The 16,324-nt window shown below is 43.1% G+C and overlaps 1 protein-coding gene across 2 annotated transcripts in view; it reads left to right on the top strand.

The window, feature by feature from the left end:
• Positions 1 to 16,324, top strand: part of LOC126177131 (negative elongation factor A-like) — a 159,358-nt gene that overhangs the window by 76,697 nt on the left and 66,337 nt on the right. For both annotated transcript variants that reach the window (XM_049924400.1, XM_049924401.1), the window contains exon 3: positions 12,017 to 12,102. In XM_049924400.1, the coding sequence (XP_049780357.1) occupies positions 12,017 to 12,102 (86 nt within the window). The remainder of the gene's footprint in view (positions 1 to 12,016; positions 12,103 to 16,324) is intronic.

The raw sequence follows: 16,324 nt of genomic DNA, 5'->3' as shown, positions 1-16,324 counted from the left end.
CTGCAATGGACAAAGTGACAGAAGACTGTCGAACTGGCTTGTGTAGAGGTTACTTCTTGCCTTAAAAAGATCTGTCAGTCCCCATTGTACACAACATTGTATATTGAGAGAGAATGTTTTGTAAGAGAAAGTGTCAATATAGAAGTTTTAAAGTTCAGTCATTCAAGAAGCTTGGAAGACAATTAGTGTGGTTTTTCAGCACCCATCCACACTTTAGAAGATGAAGTCCTGTGAAAACTGCTGCAGCATGTTTAGGTCTAACTGACTAGAAGGGCCACCTCAGCAACCATCAAGAATGGTGACTGAGTGAAAATTAGTAAATAAAACTGCTGACGTCAAACGTAGTAGTGTTACAGATCACAAACAGGAAATGTAACATTGATAATATACTGAAAACAACCTACATTCCATTTCACTAAGTTTTGCAACCTGTTGATTAGACCATTGTCTGTCAAAATGCTTTGTTGAGCTGTGTGTATGACAAATACATTGCATACTACAAGCATTACATATGTAACAACTGTTTTCTCATATTCTAAAACATGGTAATATGAAAGCCACATTAAATATTGAATTTTCAACAAATCTGCTGTTGCTGAATGCAGCCTCATGAACAATTGTGGGTGAAGAAATGGATATATTATTGGGTGAAGAAATGGATATATTATCTCATGCATCTACCTACTGGGATTGTGCGATCAGAGAAGCCATTGAAATCAAAATGTGTAATAACACCTGAAACCAGGACCGTGGCTACACCTTTAATGGGGCATGGAAATGGCACTTCATGCTGAAAGGCAACAAAGAAATAAATGAGCTTAATGAAATCAGCAACATACCAGTGTTCTTCACTCACAGCCATAGACATGATTTCTGGTAGCATACGGAAGTTACATGACTCTTTGATGTCTCCATGTCATTTTTTATTGAACGTGACTGCAAAATGGCATACTGAAAAAAATCTCCTGATAGTTACAGCAGAGGAAGTCATCCCATGCTTGAACTGACACATCTCAAGCAGCAAGAACTCTATGAAACATTTATTCATTATTGCACTTCGTTGGCTGTTCCATCTGTCACAGAGAACTGCAACTCTAAATCATTTACATACCCTCTGATGATGTGTATGTGTACAGAGGTACATTGACATCAGACTGTGTCTTTGGGTACTTCAGTTCCCCCACCCCCCAGGCAGTTTATAAACTTTCATAAAGTTAGTCATTTAATTGTAGTGCGCTTCAGTAAAATGTACATGTGTGATGTCTTTACATATCCCTGAGATCATTCTCCACAGGATCGATGGAATACAGTTTCTGATCACTTTAAATTTCTTCACTCTTTATGAGGTCACAGTCACCAGTACCCTAAGCGGTTTTTATGTGCATTTTGTTAATTCAAATTCTTGTGAGAAGCAATCTTAAATTACCAGTGAATACCAATCTGCTGTTTGCCAGGGTTCCTTCCACCTGCCCCATTTCACATTAATCCAGAAAGTATGCTAAGCTACATAACCATTGTCATTCATATTTATACCAAATGATATACTGAAACTGTATACAGCCTTTCATCTTCTTATGACCATCACTTAGAGTTTGTTTGGGGCGGGGGGGGGGGGGGGGGGGGGGGAGGAGAGATCAGTTGCTACCGTAATTGCTAAACTTCCTCAGATAGGCCTGAAAGTCATCTGTGCTTTCAGGAGATAGGATTTGCATGCACCCCAGCGATAAGCCATTGACCAGAACATTGAGTACTTAAACGTAACCAGAAGAAACAGTTAAGTCAGTCGTGTGGTATTGAATATTGCACAGTTGTAAATCTTATTTATTAACTGACTGTATGACATTTTGTCATGTTTTTTGAAGATCAGAAAGCATAAAATCCACTTGAGGAACCTAAAGCGTAATTCGAATGCGACAATTAAAAATAACTTAATTGTCTGAAAAACTCATCTGTTCTTGAAGACTGTATCATTTGTTTCATGAGATGTTTTGCCCATCAACCTTTTTAAGAACATCAGCATGAGATTACAGAATTGATTCAATTGTGTCGTACATGACTCTTTATGAAACTATGTTGAGATGTTTGCTCAGTAGTTAGTTATAATTTTTTTTTTTTTTTTTTTTTTGTTCGTGTCACAAAAAATTTGTGGTATGCACTGCAGATTCTTACAAAGAGAATTAAATGAAATAAAGCTAGTGAAGGGTGAGTACATGTGGAGAGTAAATATATTGACTGAAGTTGTTAGTGCTATAAATACAGGCACAGAGCGCTTCATTGTCAAGTATTCTGATGCATGTCCATATGTAATGCTGCTGAAATGTTTGTTACTTGGATTATAAAATAATGAAAACAAAAGTGCACTGCATTGTGCAACTAACTGTGTTTTCTAATGTCTTTATTAATAATGAATATTTATATACAGAAGATTCTTTGCATGTGTTACATTAAATTCCATATTTTGTGAATAAAAAGTTTCATCCTCTTTGGCAATAGTGAAACTATGTATCTGCACTGGTATAGTGGCACATTTTAACATGGCAGTTTTAGGTCGTGGCTGTTTCGAACTATGCCTGCATAAGTCTGGGCCTACACTGCCTTGTTTATGATATTGTCAGTGCCAGAAAATAGTTTACATGGTTGACATTACCGAATAATTCATGTACACCACTTTGTTTTGTTTCATCTGTTCTGTTTTATTTTGAAACAAGTGAAGAGACTAATTCTGGTTCATCACATGATTAAGAATATGACCTCCATAACACCAGAAAGGATCAGTTATCCGTTTGACAGTATGTCAGTTCTGCTTCTGTAGAAGCACAATCTCAGGCGCAGACTATGAATCTTGCAAGGAGGAGGCAGGCCTTGTCCCTAGCACATTTTCCCCTCCCCTCAGTGGTCTGAACTCTCAATTATTTACATTCGCAGCTTATTGCCATGTTACATTGTCCACACTGTGTGTGCCTTCTCTTATAATTGGTTGATGTCATCAACATGCAACATGTATAGTGGCCAAAATGTGTTGCAGTTCGCACTTACTTAGACAGCCTATTTTATGATGGAAAGCTGATTGGCCAACTTGTAGTGTTTTCAAATTTAAATTTGTGCTTTATTGTCAAACTTCGTTCAGTGGTGATGTGAATTCCTTGTCATGTGTGATTTGTGCAAAGTTCATTTCCTATGTTGTAAAGGTTGCTTTGAGTTCAGATTAGCCTTTTTGTGTAGTAGTAGTAGTAGTAGTAGTAGTAGTAGTATGGTATTCTGCCTTATGGCAGGTCTTGTCATGGGTTGAGCCTCTTCTACTTTTGTCTGTCCATAGCCAGTCTTTTCATTTCTGAATATTTGCCTCCTTTGATATTGTCCAGCATTTGATATCTTCTTTTTCCTCATCCCCTTTTTCCCTCCACCATTCTTTCTATTCCTTCCTTCAATAAACAGTTCCTCCTCAAACAACGTCCAGTCCAGTTCAGTTTTCTCTTTCTGATGACTTTCAGCATGTTTCTTTCTTCTCCAACTCTTCTTCATACGTCTTCATTCCTTACTCAGTCTTCCCATTTCACTTTTTCCGTTCTTCTCCATATCCACGTCTCTAGTGCCTCCAGTCTTCTTTCATATTCCTTCTTCAATGTCCAGGTCTCCGCACCATATAGCGCAACACTCCAGATGTAACATTTGGCCAGTCTTTTCCTCAGAGCTTTGTTTAGTGGTCCATAAAGTAATTTCTGTTTCCTCTTGAATCCTTCTTTTGCCATTGTAATTCTTTTCCTAATTTCTGTTGAGCAATACATGTCGTCCATTATTACACTTCCCAGGTAATTGAAGTTATTCACTTGCTCTATTTCCTCTCCCCCTATTTTCATACAGCATTTTCTCCGCTTTCCTCCAATTACCGTGCTTTTTGTTTTCTTCTTGCTAAGCTTCATTCCATATTCTTCTAGTTTTGTGTGTAGATCATCTAACATTTGTTCCATCTCTGTTGCCCTCTCTGCCGTCACAACCATGTCGTCTGCAAATCTTATACACTCCACTCTCCGACCCCCTAGACCAAGTCCTCCTCCCCTGCGGGTCCGGGGCTTAGAATAGGCCCGAGGTATTCCTGCCTGTCGTACGAGGTGACCAAAAGGAGTTTCTCACATTTCCGCCTTTATGTGATGGTCCCCTGTAGGGTTTGACCTCCATTCTTCAAAATTTTCCAGAAGAGCGAGCCGGTTGGGGAAGGGCACCTTACAGGATGCATCATGTCCGTCGTGCATTGAGACCTTTAGCCTACTTTCCCATCGTCACATTGCAGTCCTGCCCATTCTCCACCTCTTAGGTGAGGACAACTTCCTGGGTACGTTTTCCACCATGCATTATGCAGTGTCAATTTATGTGTCGACGATGACCGTGAACTTCTTCGCACCTGATATCCAGCACGGTAGCCAGTCCGTTGTAGTGGGGCCACCATGTACTCTGTTGGTTGTAGCCACCTGACCACACAGGGATTGCTCTACTGATGCCTGCGCCATTAACTTCCCATGTATGCTAAGGGGTAGATGTCCATACCCCTGGGGCATCAGGTCTCCCGGCAATGGCTTCATGCCAGGTGGCCTTGGCTGTGGCTGGGTGGCGCCCTCGGGGAGGGCCCCTTGTCGGAGTGGGTGGCATCAGGGCGGATGACAAGTGATGACGCTTAGTCCATCATCTTTTGCTGGTGGTGAAACACTAGCAGTCTCTAAGCGATCACAAGCTCAATTCAACGCACAAAAGTACAACCCCAAATCATTCCCCTCCCTGGCCACACCATGGGAGGAACGTCAGGCTAAGGATGGCAGCGGATCTTATTCACCCCAGTACCCTGTATGTTCGAGAGCTGATGGGGAATCTTTCATGATGATGAAGCCTCGGTTTTTTGTTGAGCATTTAAGTGGACAAGTTCGGGGAGGTGGAGGGCTTGTCCAATATGAGATCTGGGTCAATCTTGATCAAAACAGCATTCTCTGCCCAGTCACTGGAGTTTCTCACTTGTGACACGCTGGGGGATGTAACCATCATGCCCCATAAGAGCTTAAATATGGCCCAGGGTATCATATTTCACAGAGATATTCTTTTGCAGTCTGGCGTGTCCACCGGGATCCGAAGGATAATCAGGTGCCTTCATCTTGGCCTTTGAAGGTGATACATTGCCTGAGAAGATCAAGTTGATGGTCTACCTGTGTGATGTAAAGCCCTATATACTTCCCCTGATGCAGTGCTTTAAGTGCTGGAAGTTCATCCATATGTCTTCTCGCTGTCCATCCAGTGTCGCATGCCGAGATTGCGGACGCTCATCGCATCCCAATACTCCATGTACCCCGCCTCCCATCTGTGTCAACTGTGGAGAGCACCATTTGCCTTGCTCGCCTGACTGCAGGATTCTTCAGAAAGAAAGGAAAATCATGGAGTACAAGACCCTGGACCGACTGACCTACACAGAGGCTAAGAGAAAATTTGAATGCCTGCATCCTGTGCATATGACATCGTCTTACGCTGCTGCTACAACAGTTCTGGCACCATCAGCTCTGCCAACCCAGGTCACCTCTGAGCTGGAAGACTGCATCTGCCCCCTTGATGGTGGGGGGCATTTCCCTCCCTGTTGCTCCTGCACCACCTAATTCGGGAGCAACCCTCCCCACCCCCAACCATTGGGGACGTCCGTCCCCACTTCTAAGCCAGAGAAGCATAAGTCTTCTTCAGCTTCTCTCGCTATGGAGGGGTCCCTTGGGTCACTCCCTTCCCAGGTTTCTTCTAGTTGGAAAGACGGCACCCGCCAGTGGCTGAAGAGCCCAAAAACAGTTGGTTGTAGGGCTTCACACTCAATCTCAATTCCGGAGACTGAGCCAGTGAAGTCCTCCCAGCCAGGGAAACCCAAGAAGCAGCAAGAGAAATCCAAAAAGAAAACCCCTAAGACCAAGGAAATTGAGGTGGCACCCACACCACCGCTACCTACAAACTCTGTGGCTGAGGATGGGGTAGAAATTTTGGCGTCCACTGAGGACCTAGATCTCGCCAGACCCTCAGACACAATGGATATAGACTGCTCAGGCAATAAATCGGTGGCAGCAGGTAACTCCGAGGTGTTAACTGCGTCATTGAATGTTCCATGCCATCCCAGTCTCTCAATGTTTCCTCCAGTGGAATTGCAGCGATTTTTTTCCGCCGCCTGGCTGAGCTACGGCAAGTGTTAAGCTTTACACTTGCTGTCTGCATTGCCCTCCAGGAAACCTGGTTCCCAGCAAAGCGGACCCCTGCCCTCCGCAGCTATAAGGGATATTACAGGAACCGTGGCGACTATAATCGAGTGTCAGGAGGAGTTTGCATTTATGTCCTAAACTCGGTCTGTAGTGAACATGTGCCCCTTCAAACCCCTCTTGTAGCTGTGGCTGTCAGAATAAGGATGACGCAGGAAATAACTGTCTGCAATGTGTATCTTCTACCAGATGGTGCAGTACCCCTGAATGTATTAGCTGCACTGATTGATCAACTCTCTAAACCTTTCCTACTTCTGGAAGATTTTAACGCCCATAACCCCCTTGTGGGGTGGTACCATGCTTACTGGTCGAGGCAGAGATGTCGAAAATTTACTGTCGCAATTTGACCTCTGCCTCTTAAATATTGGGGCCGCCACATATCTCAGTGTGGCTCATGGTAGTTACTCAGCCATTGATTTATCAATTTGCAGTCCAGACTTCTCCCTTCTATCCACTGGAGAGCACATGATGACCTGTGTGGTAGTGACTACTTCTCCATCTTCCTGTCACTGCCCCAGTTTCAGGCACATGGACGCCTGCTCAGATGGGCTTTGAACAAGGCGAACTGGGGAACTCGCACCTCTGCCATCGTCGTTGACTCTCCCCCACACTGTAACATCGATGTGATGGTTGAGCAGGTGACTGGCACATTTGTTTCTGCTGCAGAAAATGCGATCCCTCACTCTTTAGGGTGCCTGAAGCCTCAGGCAGTCCCTTTGTGGTCACCGGAAGTCGCTGAAGCAATAAGGAGCGTTGTCGAGCTCTACAGCGGCATAAGCGGCACCCTTCCCTGGAGCACCTCATAGCCTTTAAACAGCTCTGTGCCCGTGTTCGCTACCTTATCAAACAACGGAAGGAAGAGTGTTGGGACAGATTCGTCTCCACCTTTGGGTGCCACACGTCCCCTTCCCAAGTCTGGGCAAAGATCAAACTTCTTTTCGGGTACCAGTCCCCAACAGCAGTCCCCGGTGTTACCATAAATGGCGAGTTATGTACCATCGCAAACAAGATTGCCGAGCACTTTGCTCGAGCCTCTGCGCCGGAGAATTACCCCCCAGCCTTTCGCACACTAAAACAGCAGCTGGAAGGGAACATCTTCTCATTCACTATATACTGCAATGAATCCTATAATGCCCCATTTACAGAGTGGGAGCTCCTCAGTGCCCTTGCACATTGCCCCGACACAGCTCCTGGGCCTGATCGCATCCACAGCCAGATGATTAAACATCTCTCATCTGACTATAAGCGACATCTTCTTGTCATTTTCAACCGGCGCTGGTGCGATGACGTCTTTCCATGGCAATGGCAGGGGAACACCATCATTCCGGTTCTCAAACTCAGTAAAAACTCGCTTGATGTGGATAGCTATCGGCCCATCAGCCTCACCAACGTTCTTTGTAAGCTGCTGGTATGTATGGTATGTCGGTGGTTGGGTTGGGTCCTGGAGTCAGGTGGCTTTCTGGCTCAATGTCAAGGCGGCTTCTGCCAGGTTCGCTCTACCACTGATAATCTTATGTCCACCGAGTCTGCCATCCGAACAGCCTTTTCCGGAAGGCAACACCTGATTGCCGTCTTTTTTTACTTACGTAAAGTGTACGACAAGACTTGGCAGCATCATATCCTTGCCACATTGTATGAGTGGGGTCTCCAGGGACCACTCCTGGTTTTTATCCAAAACTTTCTGGTGCTACGTACTTTCCATGTCCAAGTTGGTGACTTCCATAGTTCCATTCATATCCAGGAGAATGGAGTCCCACTGGGTTCTGTATTGAGTCTCTCTCTAGTTCTAGTGGCCATTAACGGTCTAGCAGCAGCTGTCGGGCCCTCCGTCTCACCTTCTCTGTATGCAGACGACTTCTGCATTTCGTACTGCTGCTCCAGTACTGTTGTTACTGAGCGGCACCTCCAGGGAGTCATCCACAAGGTGCAGTCATGGGCTCTAGCCCACAGCTTCCAGTTTTCAGCTTCAAAGTCGTGTGTCATGCACTTAAGTCGGCGTCGTACCGTTCATCCGGAACCCCCACTTTGCCTTAATGACGATCCACTCACTGTAGTGGAGACATCAATTCCTAGGACTAGTTTTCAACGCTCGATTGACTTGGCTCCCCCATCTTCGTCAGCTTAAGCAGAAGTGCTGGCAGCACCTCAATGCCCTCTGTTGCCTGAGCAACACCAATTGGGGTGCAGATCACTGTACGCTGCTGCAGCAGTACAGAGCCCTTGTCCAATGCCGAATTGACTATGGGACTGTGGTTTATGGTTCGGCATCGCCTTCAGCATTGCATTTACTCGACCCCAGGCACCACTGTGGGGTTCGATTAGCGACAGGAGATTTTAGGATGAGTCCGGTGACCAGTGTACTGGTGTCCCTCCACTGCAGATCAGACGTGCGCAACTGCTCGCCAGTTACACAGCACACATTCATAGTTCCCCTGAGCATCCGAATTACCTTCTCCTTTTCCCGCCCGCAGCAGTATCATCTCCTGCATTGGCGGCCCAGATCGGGGGTAATGATTGCAGTTCACGTGCGGTCCCTTCTCTTCGAACTGGAGTCCTTCCCTTTACCAGCTACACTTGCGGTCCGTTGACGTACGCCTCCATGGTGTGCATCTCGACCACAGCTTCGTCTGGGCCTTTTGCATGGCCCTAAGGACTCCGTTAACCCCGCCGCTCTCCGCTGTCAGTTCCTCTCGGTTCTTGAAGTGTTCCGGGGCACTGAAGCTGTTTACACCGACGGATCAATGGTTGATAGTCATGTAGGCTTCGCATATGTTCACGGGGGACATATTGAGCAGCACTCCTCGACAGTTGGTTGCAGTGTTTTCACTGCAGAGCTGGCGGCCATATCTCGTGTTCTGGAGTACATCCACTCATGCCCTGACAAGTCATTTCTCCTGTGTACTGACTCATTGAGCAGCCTACAAGCCATCGACCAGTGCTACCCTTGCCACCCTCTGGTAGCGTCCATTCAGGAGTCCATATATGCGCTGGAACAGTCCCGCCATTCCGTGGTGTTTGTGTGGACCCCGGGACACGTCGGAATCCCCAGCAATAAACTTTCCGATAGGCTGGCCAAACAGGTAACGCGGAAACCGCTTCTGGAGATACGCATCTCTGAAGCTGACCTGCATTCTGTCCTGCACCGCAGGGTTTTCTGGCTTTGGGAAACGGAATGGCATAACAGCATGCACAACAAACTGCGTGTCATTAAGGAGACTACGAATGTGTGGAAGTCTTCCATGCAGGCCTCTCGCAGGGAATCAGGTGTCCTCCGCCTGCTCCGCATTGGCCATACGTGGCTAATGCATGGTTACATACTCCATCGCGAGGACCCACCTCAGTGTTGCTTTGGCTCCCAAATGACTGACGTCCATCCCTTGCTGGACTGCCCACTTTTAGCCGTCCTGCAGCAGATTTTTTACTTTCCCAGCACCCTGCCTTCGGTGTTGGGTGACAGTGCCTCCACAGCAGCTTTAGTTTTACGTTTTATCCATGAGAGTGGGTTTTCTACTTCTATGTAGGTTTTAGCGCATGTCTTTTGACCGTCTGTGTCCTCCACCCTAGTGCTTTTAGGGTGGAGGTTTTAATGTGTTGCAGAGTGGCTGGCCACTGTAATCTGCTTTCATGTTTTACTCTCTTCTGTTTCTAGGGTCTGTTGTTTTCTTGTCCTCTTTTGTTCCTTTTAGTGTTCGTTGCCTTCCCTTCATTCTTGTGGCTTTTCCTTTCTTTCCATTTTGTGTTACATGTTTCATCCGTTTTATTCTCACACTTGTGGCATTGTTTTATTAGGAACAAGGGACCGATGACCTCGTAGTTTGGTCCCTTCTCCTGCCTTTATACCAACGAACCAACCTATACAAACTCCTCTCCTTCCATCAAAACTGTCACTAATAATTTCCTCCAGATATATATGGAACAGAGTTGGTTATAAACAACCACCTTGTCTTACACCTCTTCCCAGTTCAATTTCTTCAATCATCACACCTTCTATTCTTACTCTTACTCTCTGGTTCAAATATAAATTTCTAATTAGCTGTCCATCTCTCCAATCAACTCCATGTTTCATTAGGATTTCCATCAGTTTGTCCCATCTGACACAGTCAAAAGCCTTCTTTCCTTTTCTTCTCCATGTACCTCTCCCCTATCACTCTCGGTAGCCCAATGGTGTCTCTAGTTCCCACTCCTCGACTGAAACTAAATTGTTCATCTCCTATTATGCAATTCAGCTTTCCATATAGCCTTCTGTTGAGTGTCCTCAGCAAGGCTTTGGCTGCATGCGATATCAGGCTCACTGTCCTATGTTCCTCACACTTTTTGCTATTCTTTTTCTTTTCTATAGGTATTAAGATACTTTCCAGAAAGTCCTTTGGCCATTTTCCTGTCATGTATATTTGATTACACAATTCCCAACACCCTTTCCCCTTCTTTCTCCAATGACTTAAACAGTTCCGCAGGAATCTCGTCAATTCCCAATACCTTTCCATTTTTCATCACCTTCATAGATTCTTCAATTTCACTAGTTACTATTGCATTTCCTTTGTCATCATCTGCAACTTTATCTCCATCTTCTATCCCAAGGTCTTCTCCATTTGGTTGGCTGTCTACAGCGTATAGCCATTTTGTATATTCTTTCCATCTTCTCATTATTTCTTGGGGTTCACTCACCATTTTACCGTATGCTGCCACTTCATCCTTTAGTCCATTGTTGTTTCTTTTTTCCCTGAATGTCAAATCCATTGCTTCTTTGTACATGAAATTGTATTTTCCTTCTTTCTCTAATTTCTCTATCTTGTCACACTTTTCTGTCAGCCATTTCTCCTTTGCTTTTTCTGTCTCCCTTCTTAATTCATTATTTAACCTGTAGTTGCGCTTCCCTCCTTCTGTGTTTACAGTTTTCCGTCTTGGTTATTATATCTGTGCAGTCTGGAATCATGCGACCGCTACGGCCGCAGGTTCGAATCCTGCCTTGGGCATGGATGTGTGTGATGTCCTTAGGTTAGGTAGGTTTAAGTAGTTCTAAGTTCTAGGGGACTGATGACCTCAGAAGTTAGGTCTCATAGTACTCAGAGCCATTTGAACCATTTTTTTACCCATTCATTCTTTACTTTTTTCCTCTCCTCTCCTTTTTTGTGTGTTTAATTTTTCTTTAATAGGAATGACTCCATGGTCAGATTTTGTACCTATCTAGGATGTGACATGTTTTCCTAGATCTAATGTCAGTGAGTGAAAAAAGCAAAGCTAGCAAGTGTCTATTTTTTGGCAAATGTTTCGTTTCAGCTGCTCTTTGTTTCTGATCAAATTTTGAAGATGTTATTCATCCAGAATGTTTCTGACTCTGTGTACTTATTTTCATTCCAGCCCGCTTGCTGGCAGGATGATAGAAACTGTCTGTTCCTATATAACTGCCTTTGTAACTTAGGTCCAAAGACAGCTGAATGAGCTTAAATGACACATCAAAAACTTGCTACTAACCGTTCGTCTTCCATTTGTCTTGTTAACCATGTATTAGCATGTATCTTATGCCTGTGATGAAGAAAACATTGTTTTACGTGTACTGGAAGATTCAGAGTGGATATAATTCGTACAAAAATGTGTGTGTGTGTGTGTGTGTGTGTGTGTGTGTGTGTGTGTGTGTGTGTGTGTGTGTGTGTTTTAACTAAAAATCACATGCCTCTGATACAGCAACTTCTTGTAATATGGAAGTGCAGTTGATTTTTTTAAATTGCTGATCCTTATTTCTTTTTCCCCAGTCAAGAAGCACCATGAACTTGGAATGTTGCCACTTGAATGCCATTTCCTCAACAAGTCAGCCCTAGTTAGTGTGGTGGGACAACAGGTACGTATCATGTTTTTGTTGTAGAATGTAAATTATTAGCGTATGGGTAAAAGCTCATAAAATAGTAGAGGCGTGGAGTCTCTGAAAAGCACATAAAAATGCCTCTTCTAATTTGTGAGTTGTTACCTTTACTGCCGGCCAGAGTGGCCGAGCGGTTCTAGGCGCTACAGTCTCGAACTGCGCAACCGCTACGGTCGCAGGTTTGAGTCCTGCCTCGTGCATGGATGTGTGTGATGTCCTTAGGTTACTTAGGTTTAAGTAGTTCTTAGTTCTAGGGGACTGATGACCTCAGAAGTTAAGTTTCATAGGGCTCAGAGCCATTTGAACCATTTTGTTACCTGTTATTTATATTCTACAAGGACATTACATTACTGTATTTTTCTTAAAGAATAATTTTTAACTTCTGTATCGGCATTAGTTTCATGAACAAGAAAGATGTTCTAGTTAACAGTGCAGTGACTTCTGCTTTATGACAAAATACAGTTGCATTACATTTTCACCTGTAATCTGTTTGATTTTCTCTGATGTTACACTTCTTTTTGTGAAGATTAATATCCAGAAGCGCACACCATATGAAACCTCTTTGAACTTTAAATATGGATACTACATTTTAGGGCATTGGCGGGTGCAAAACAATTTTCTCTTTCAGTTAAATTCTCCATTTCATTATCATCAATCTATGAAGTAGGGATTTAAATCTGTGTATGGTGATTGATATTGGTCTCCTTTTCATTATGAGAATAATGATTTGGTCACTGAGTCATACATAAGAACCCACTCCATTATTTATCTTCCCATTCATAGCAGTACCAACTCTTGTTAAGCCATTCAGTAGTGCTCTTGGTGTTACTGGCTAGAATATTAGTGATGTTTGTTCCCTTTCATGAGCAGACATTGCCATTGCAAAGAGATCTAGTGAATGAATGATTTACCCCTGGAACAAAGCGGTTATAATGAGAACATTTTAGAATATTACATTTTGTTTGGATTTTCTTTTTGTGTCATGAATGCAGCACAGGATGAGTTGTGTAAGACATAACATCCCTTCTTCTTCTTCTTCTTCTTCTTCTACCTCTTCTACCTCTTCTTTCATGAATGGTTCCAAATATCGAACTGAGGTTTTCAGTTAATAATAGCATGCTGTGCCAAGGGGCATATACCTTGATATGTGATAAAGTGTCTTAACTCTCATATCATTTGAGGTAATGAAGCAAATAAGATTTTTAAACAAAACGATATAATTTTTTAACGGCATCTGAAAATGCTTGGAAACACAAGTAAAGTGATACAATGCTTGTCAGTGTCGAGGTTGAAACTGTTTGCAAAACAATTCAAGAAGTGTACTAAAGTAAGAAATCAATTTGGCCACAGTCAGGTATTGTGATGTAAACACAGCCAAGCAGAACTCTTATGTGAGGCTCTGATGTTATATGCTGCAGGACAGGCATACACAACTAGATAAAACCTCATTTCTTATATGACAGATACTGGGTCAGCTTTGATTTTTGTAATGGGAAATACGGCATGGGCTAGCTTCTGGTGCATCAGATGGGACTTAGGAAAACTATTTCAAATGTATGTACGTTTGTGTGTGTGTGTGTGTGTGTGTGTGTGTGTGTGTGTGTGTGTCGGGCAGTTTTCAGTTTGTGTGTGTGTGTGTGTTGGGCAGTTTTCAGTTTAAACCCTCCCTGTTGCCTGTTGCTGCTTACTTGTCAGAGCCGAAACAAATGTAGGGTACCCTTATAATGGTAAACAGCCCTGCTCAGTGGAAAAAAGGGAACTTCTGTATTAACTTTCTTACATTTGGAAAAAAAACTGTGACCTGTCTTTGCCTGGAGTTGCCTGTATGGTTGCTAAAGTAACCACCTGCTGTCAGACAAATGTGTCTGTAAATTCTTCTCGAAACTGTAAGTAGATGGAAAACACTTTAAATAAACCAAACTGTTTGATGATCAAAATCACTGACACCATGCCACCTAGATTAGATACCCGTGGGTGTGGAACTGAAAACATTTGAATATAATACTTACTGCCCTGATCATTTGTCAGGAGATGGTTGAAATAGGTGAATACAGTGCGGTAAACTGGAACAGCTAATGTTTACAGAATTAACATGCTGTCAGAATGAAACATTGTTATGCACTATTAATAAATTAATCATACACAAAATACCTAATAAAAAATAAATAGTTCCCTTAGTGAAACATGGTTTTACAGTGTACTTAAACAGGTTCTCAAATTGTTTACCATTAGCTGCAAGGCTTATTTGCTTCACTGTTTAGGAGATACGTGAAAAGATGAATCTGCACTGGATCAGATGCCATTACATGATTTGGTGATTCAGTGGTGCATATCATCTGGTGTAGTTGGAGCTTCATCTTCCTGTGCTTCTCATAGAAAGAAATCAAGAGGAGTCAAATTAAGAGACCTGGCCAGTCACAAACTGCAGCATTCCGCCATATCCAGTGGTCAGGAAACTTTTCATTCAGTATTTGCATTGTAACATGGGAGGACTCAGCTGGGCAGCTGTCGTGTTGGAGCCACATATGTTACTACTTATCCAGTGGTACTGCTTGTACAAGAACAGAGCTACGGTCGCAGGTTCGAATCGTGCCTTGGGTGTGGATGTGTGTAATGTCCTTAGGTTAGTTAGGTTTAAGTAGTTCTAAGTTCTAGGGGACTGATGACCTCAGAACTTAAGTCTCATAGTGCTCAGAGCCATTTGAGCAAGAACGGATAGAATGTTCATAACAGATTATGCATATGTATTTCTATTTAACATGTGCGGTAAGAAGTAAAATCCTACAATGGAATTTAATATGATCCTGCACCATAGATTTATGCTTCATGGTCATAATTGTACCTGACAAAGCCAGCTGCCCCTAAGTTCATGTTGCATAAATGTACATTACCGTGGTTTGTAACTTTGCTTCCTCAGTAAAGAGTACACATTGGAAAATCATAGTGTTGTCTCCTAAGGGATACAGAGCAAACCCGAAATCATGTTCTCAGAGTGCCTGATGACATGACAGTTGACAGGAAAGGAATTTATGTCAGTTCAAGATATGAATGAAACTGATTCCACATTCCTTGGCAATACGTCTCATACCTCCATTTGCTGTATAAAAGTAGCATGTCTAACTTCTCCTCACTGTTGTGTGTGTAAGCTTGCAAGGAATATTGAAGGAGAAGTGACCTGCTGATATAAGACACAATTCCTGCCGGTTCTGCAGTCCATACAAGTAAACAGTCAAAAGGCTTGATATAATGACATAGCCTGGCATGAGCTTATTTAGAATGTAATATTTTTCTGGGATTCTTTTGCGAAGAGTTTCAACCTCAACAGTAACAAGCATTGTATCACTGTACTCATCTTTCCAAGCACTTTCAGATACCATTAAAAGAGTATATAACTCTATTAAAAAGTCATACTTGCTTCAGTATCTTGATAGATAAAGAGTTAAGACTCGATCACGTACCAAAGCACATGCCCTGCAACATACTATCATTTGCCGAAAACATCGTTTCAGCATCTCGAACTGTTCACGACGTAGAAGGAGTGTTACATCTTACGTGACTCACCTTGCACAGGAGACAGCAGTAAGAGTTTTATTTTGTGGAATGATGGAAACTTCTGTCTTTCAGAAGTGACCGATCCATCTTTAGAAGAAAAAGTTATTTAGATTAGAAATATGCAGAAGTGTACAGCAACACAATGATGGTATATAATTAAAATTACAAATGAAATTTTTGCAAGAGTGCTGAATAGGTGTCTTAAATAATAATGAAAAAGTCTAGGGGCATTGACTTGTAGATAGGTTCACATGTTCAGATTTCCATAACCTCAGTGACAGGCGGAGAAAAAAGCCTGAAGAGAGAACAAAATATACAAGGGTCATTCAGTAAGTAATGCCCCACATTTTTTTGTCAGAACATATTTATTGTTAAGAGTCAGAATTTGGTGACAATATATATCAACATGTCTTGTCCGTGTCCTATTTTTCTACCTAGTCTCCATCATATTCTACGCCAACGTTGAGGAAGAGCATGTATTCCCTTCTGGTAAAAGCTTTTGTCCTGTGGGTGTAGCCATGATTTCACTGCACGACTGATACTCTCGTCATCTTCAAAGTGTGTACCTCGTAGAGAATCTTTAAGTGCCATTGGCATGAATAATGGCATCAGCATGTCTGAAGCAGTGACTGTGGCAGGACGTCCTGAG

The sequence above is a fragment of the Schistocerca cancellata genome, chromosome 3 (assembly GCF_023864275.1).
Source record: "Schistocerca cancellata isolate TAMUIC-IGC-003103 chromosome 3, iqSchCanc2.1, whole genome shotgun sequence".
Taxonomy (NCBI): Eukaryota; Metazoa; Arthropoda; class Insecta; order Orthoptera; family Acrididae; genus Schistocerca; species Schistocerca cancellata.
Note: the sequence above shows the minus strand (reverse complement) of the source record. Positions and strands in the feature narration are given on the sequence as shown.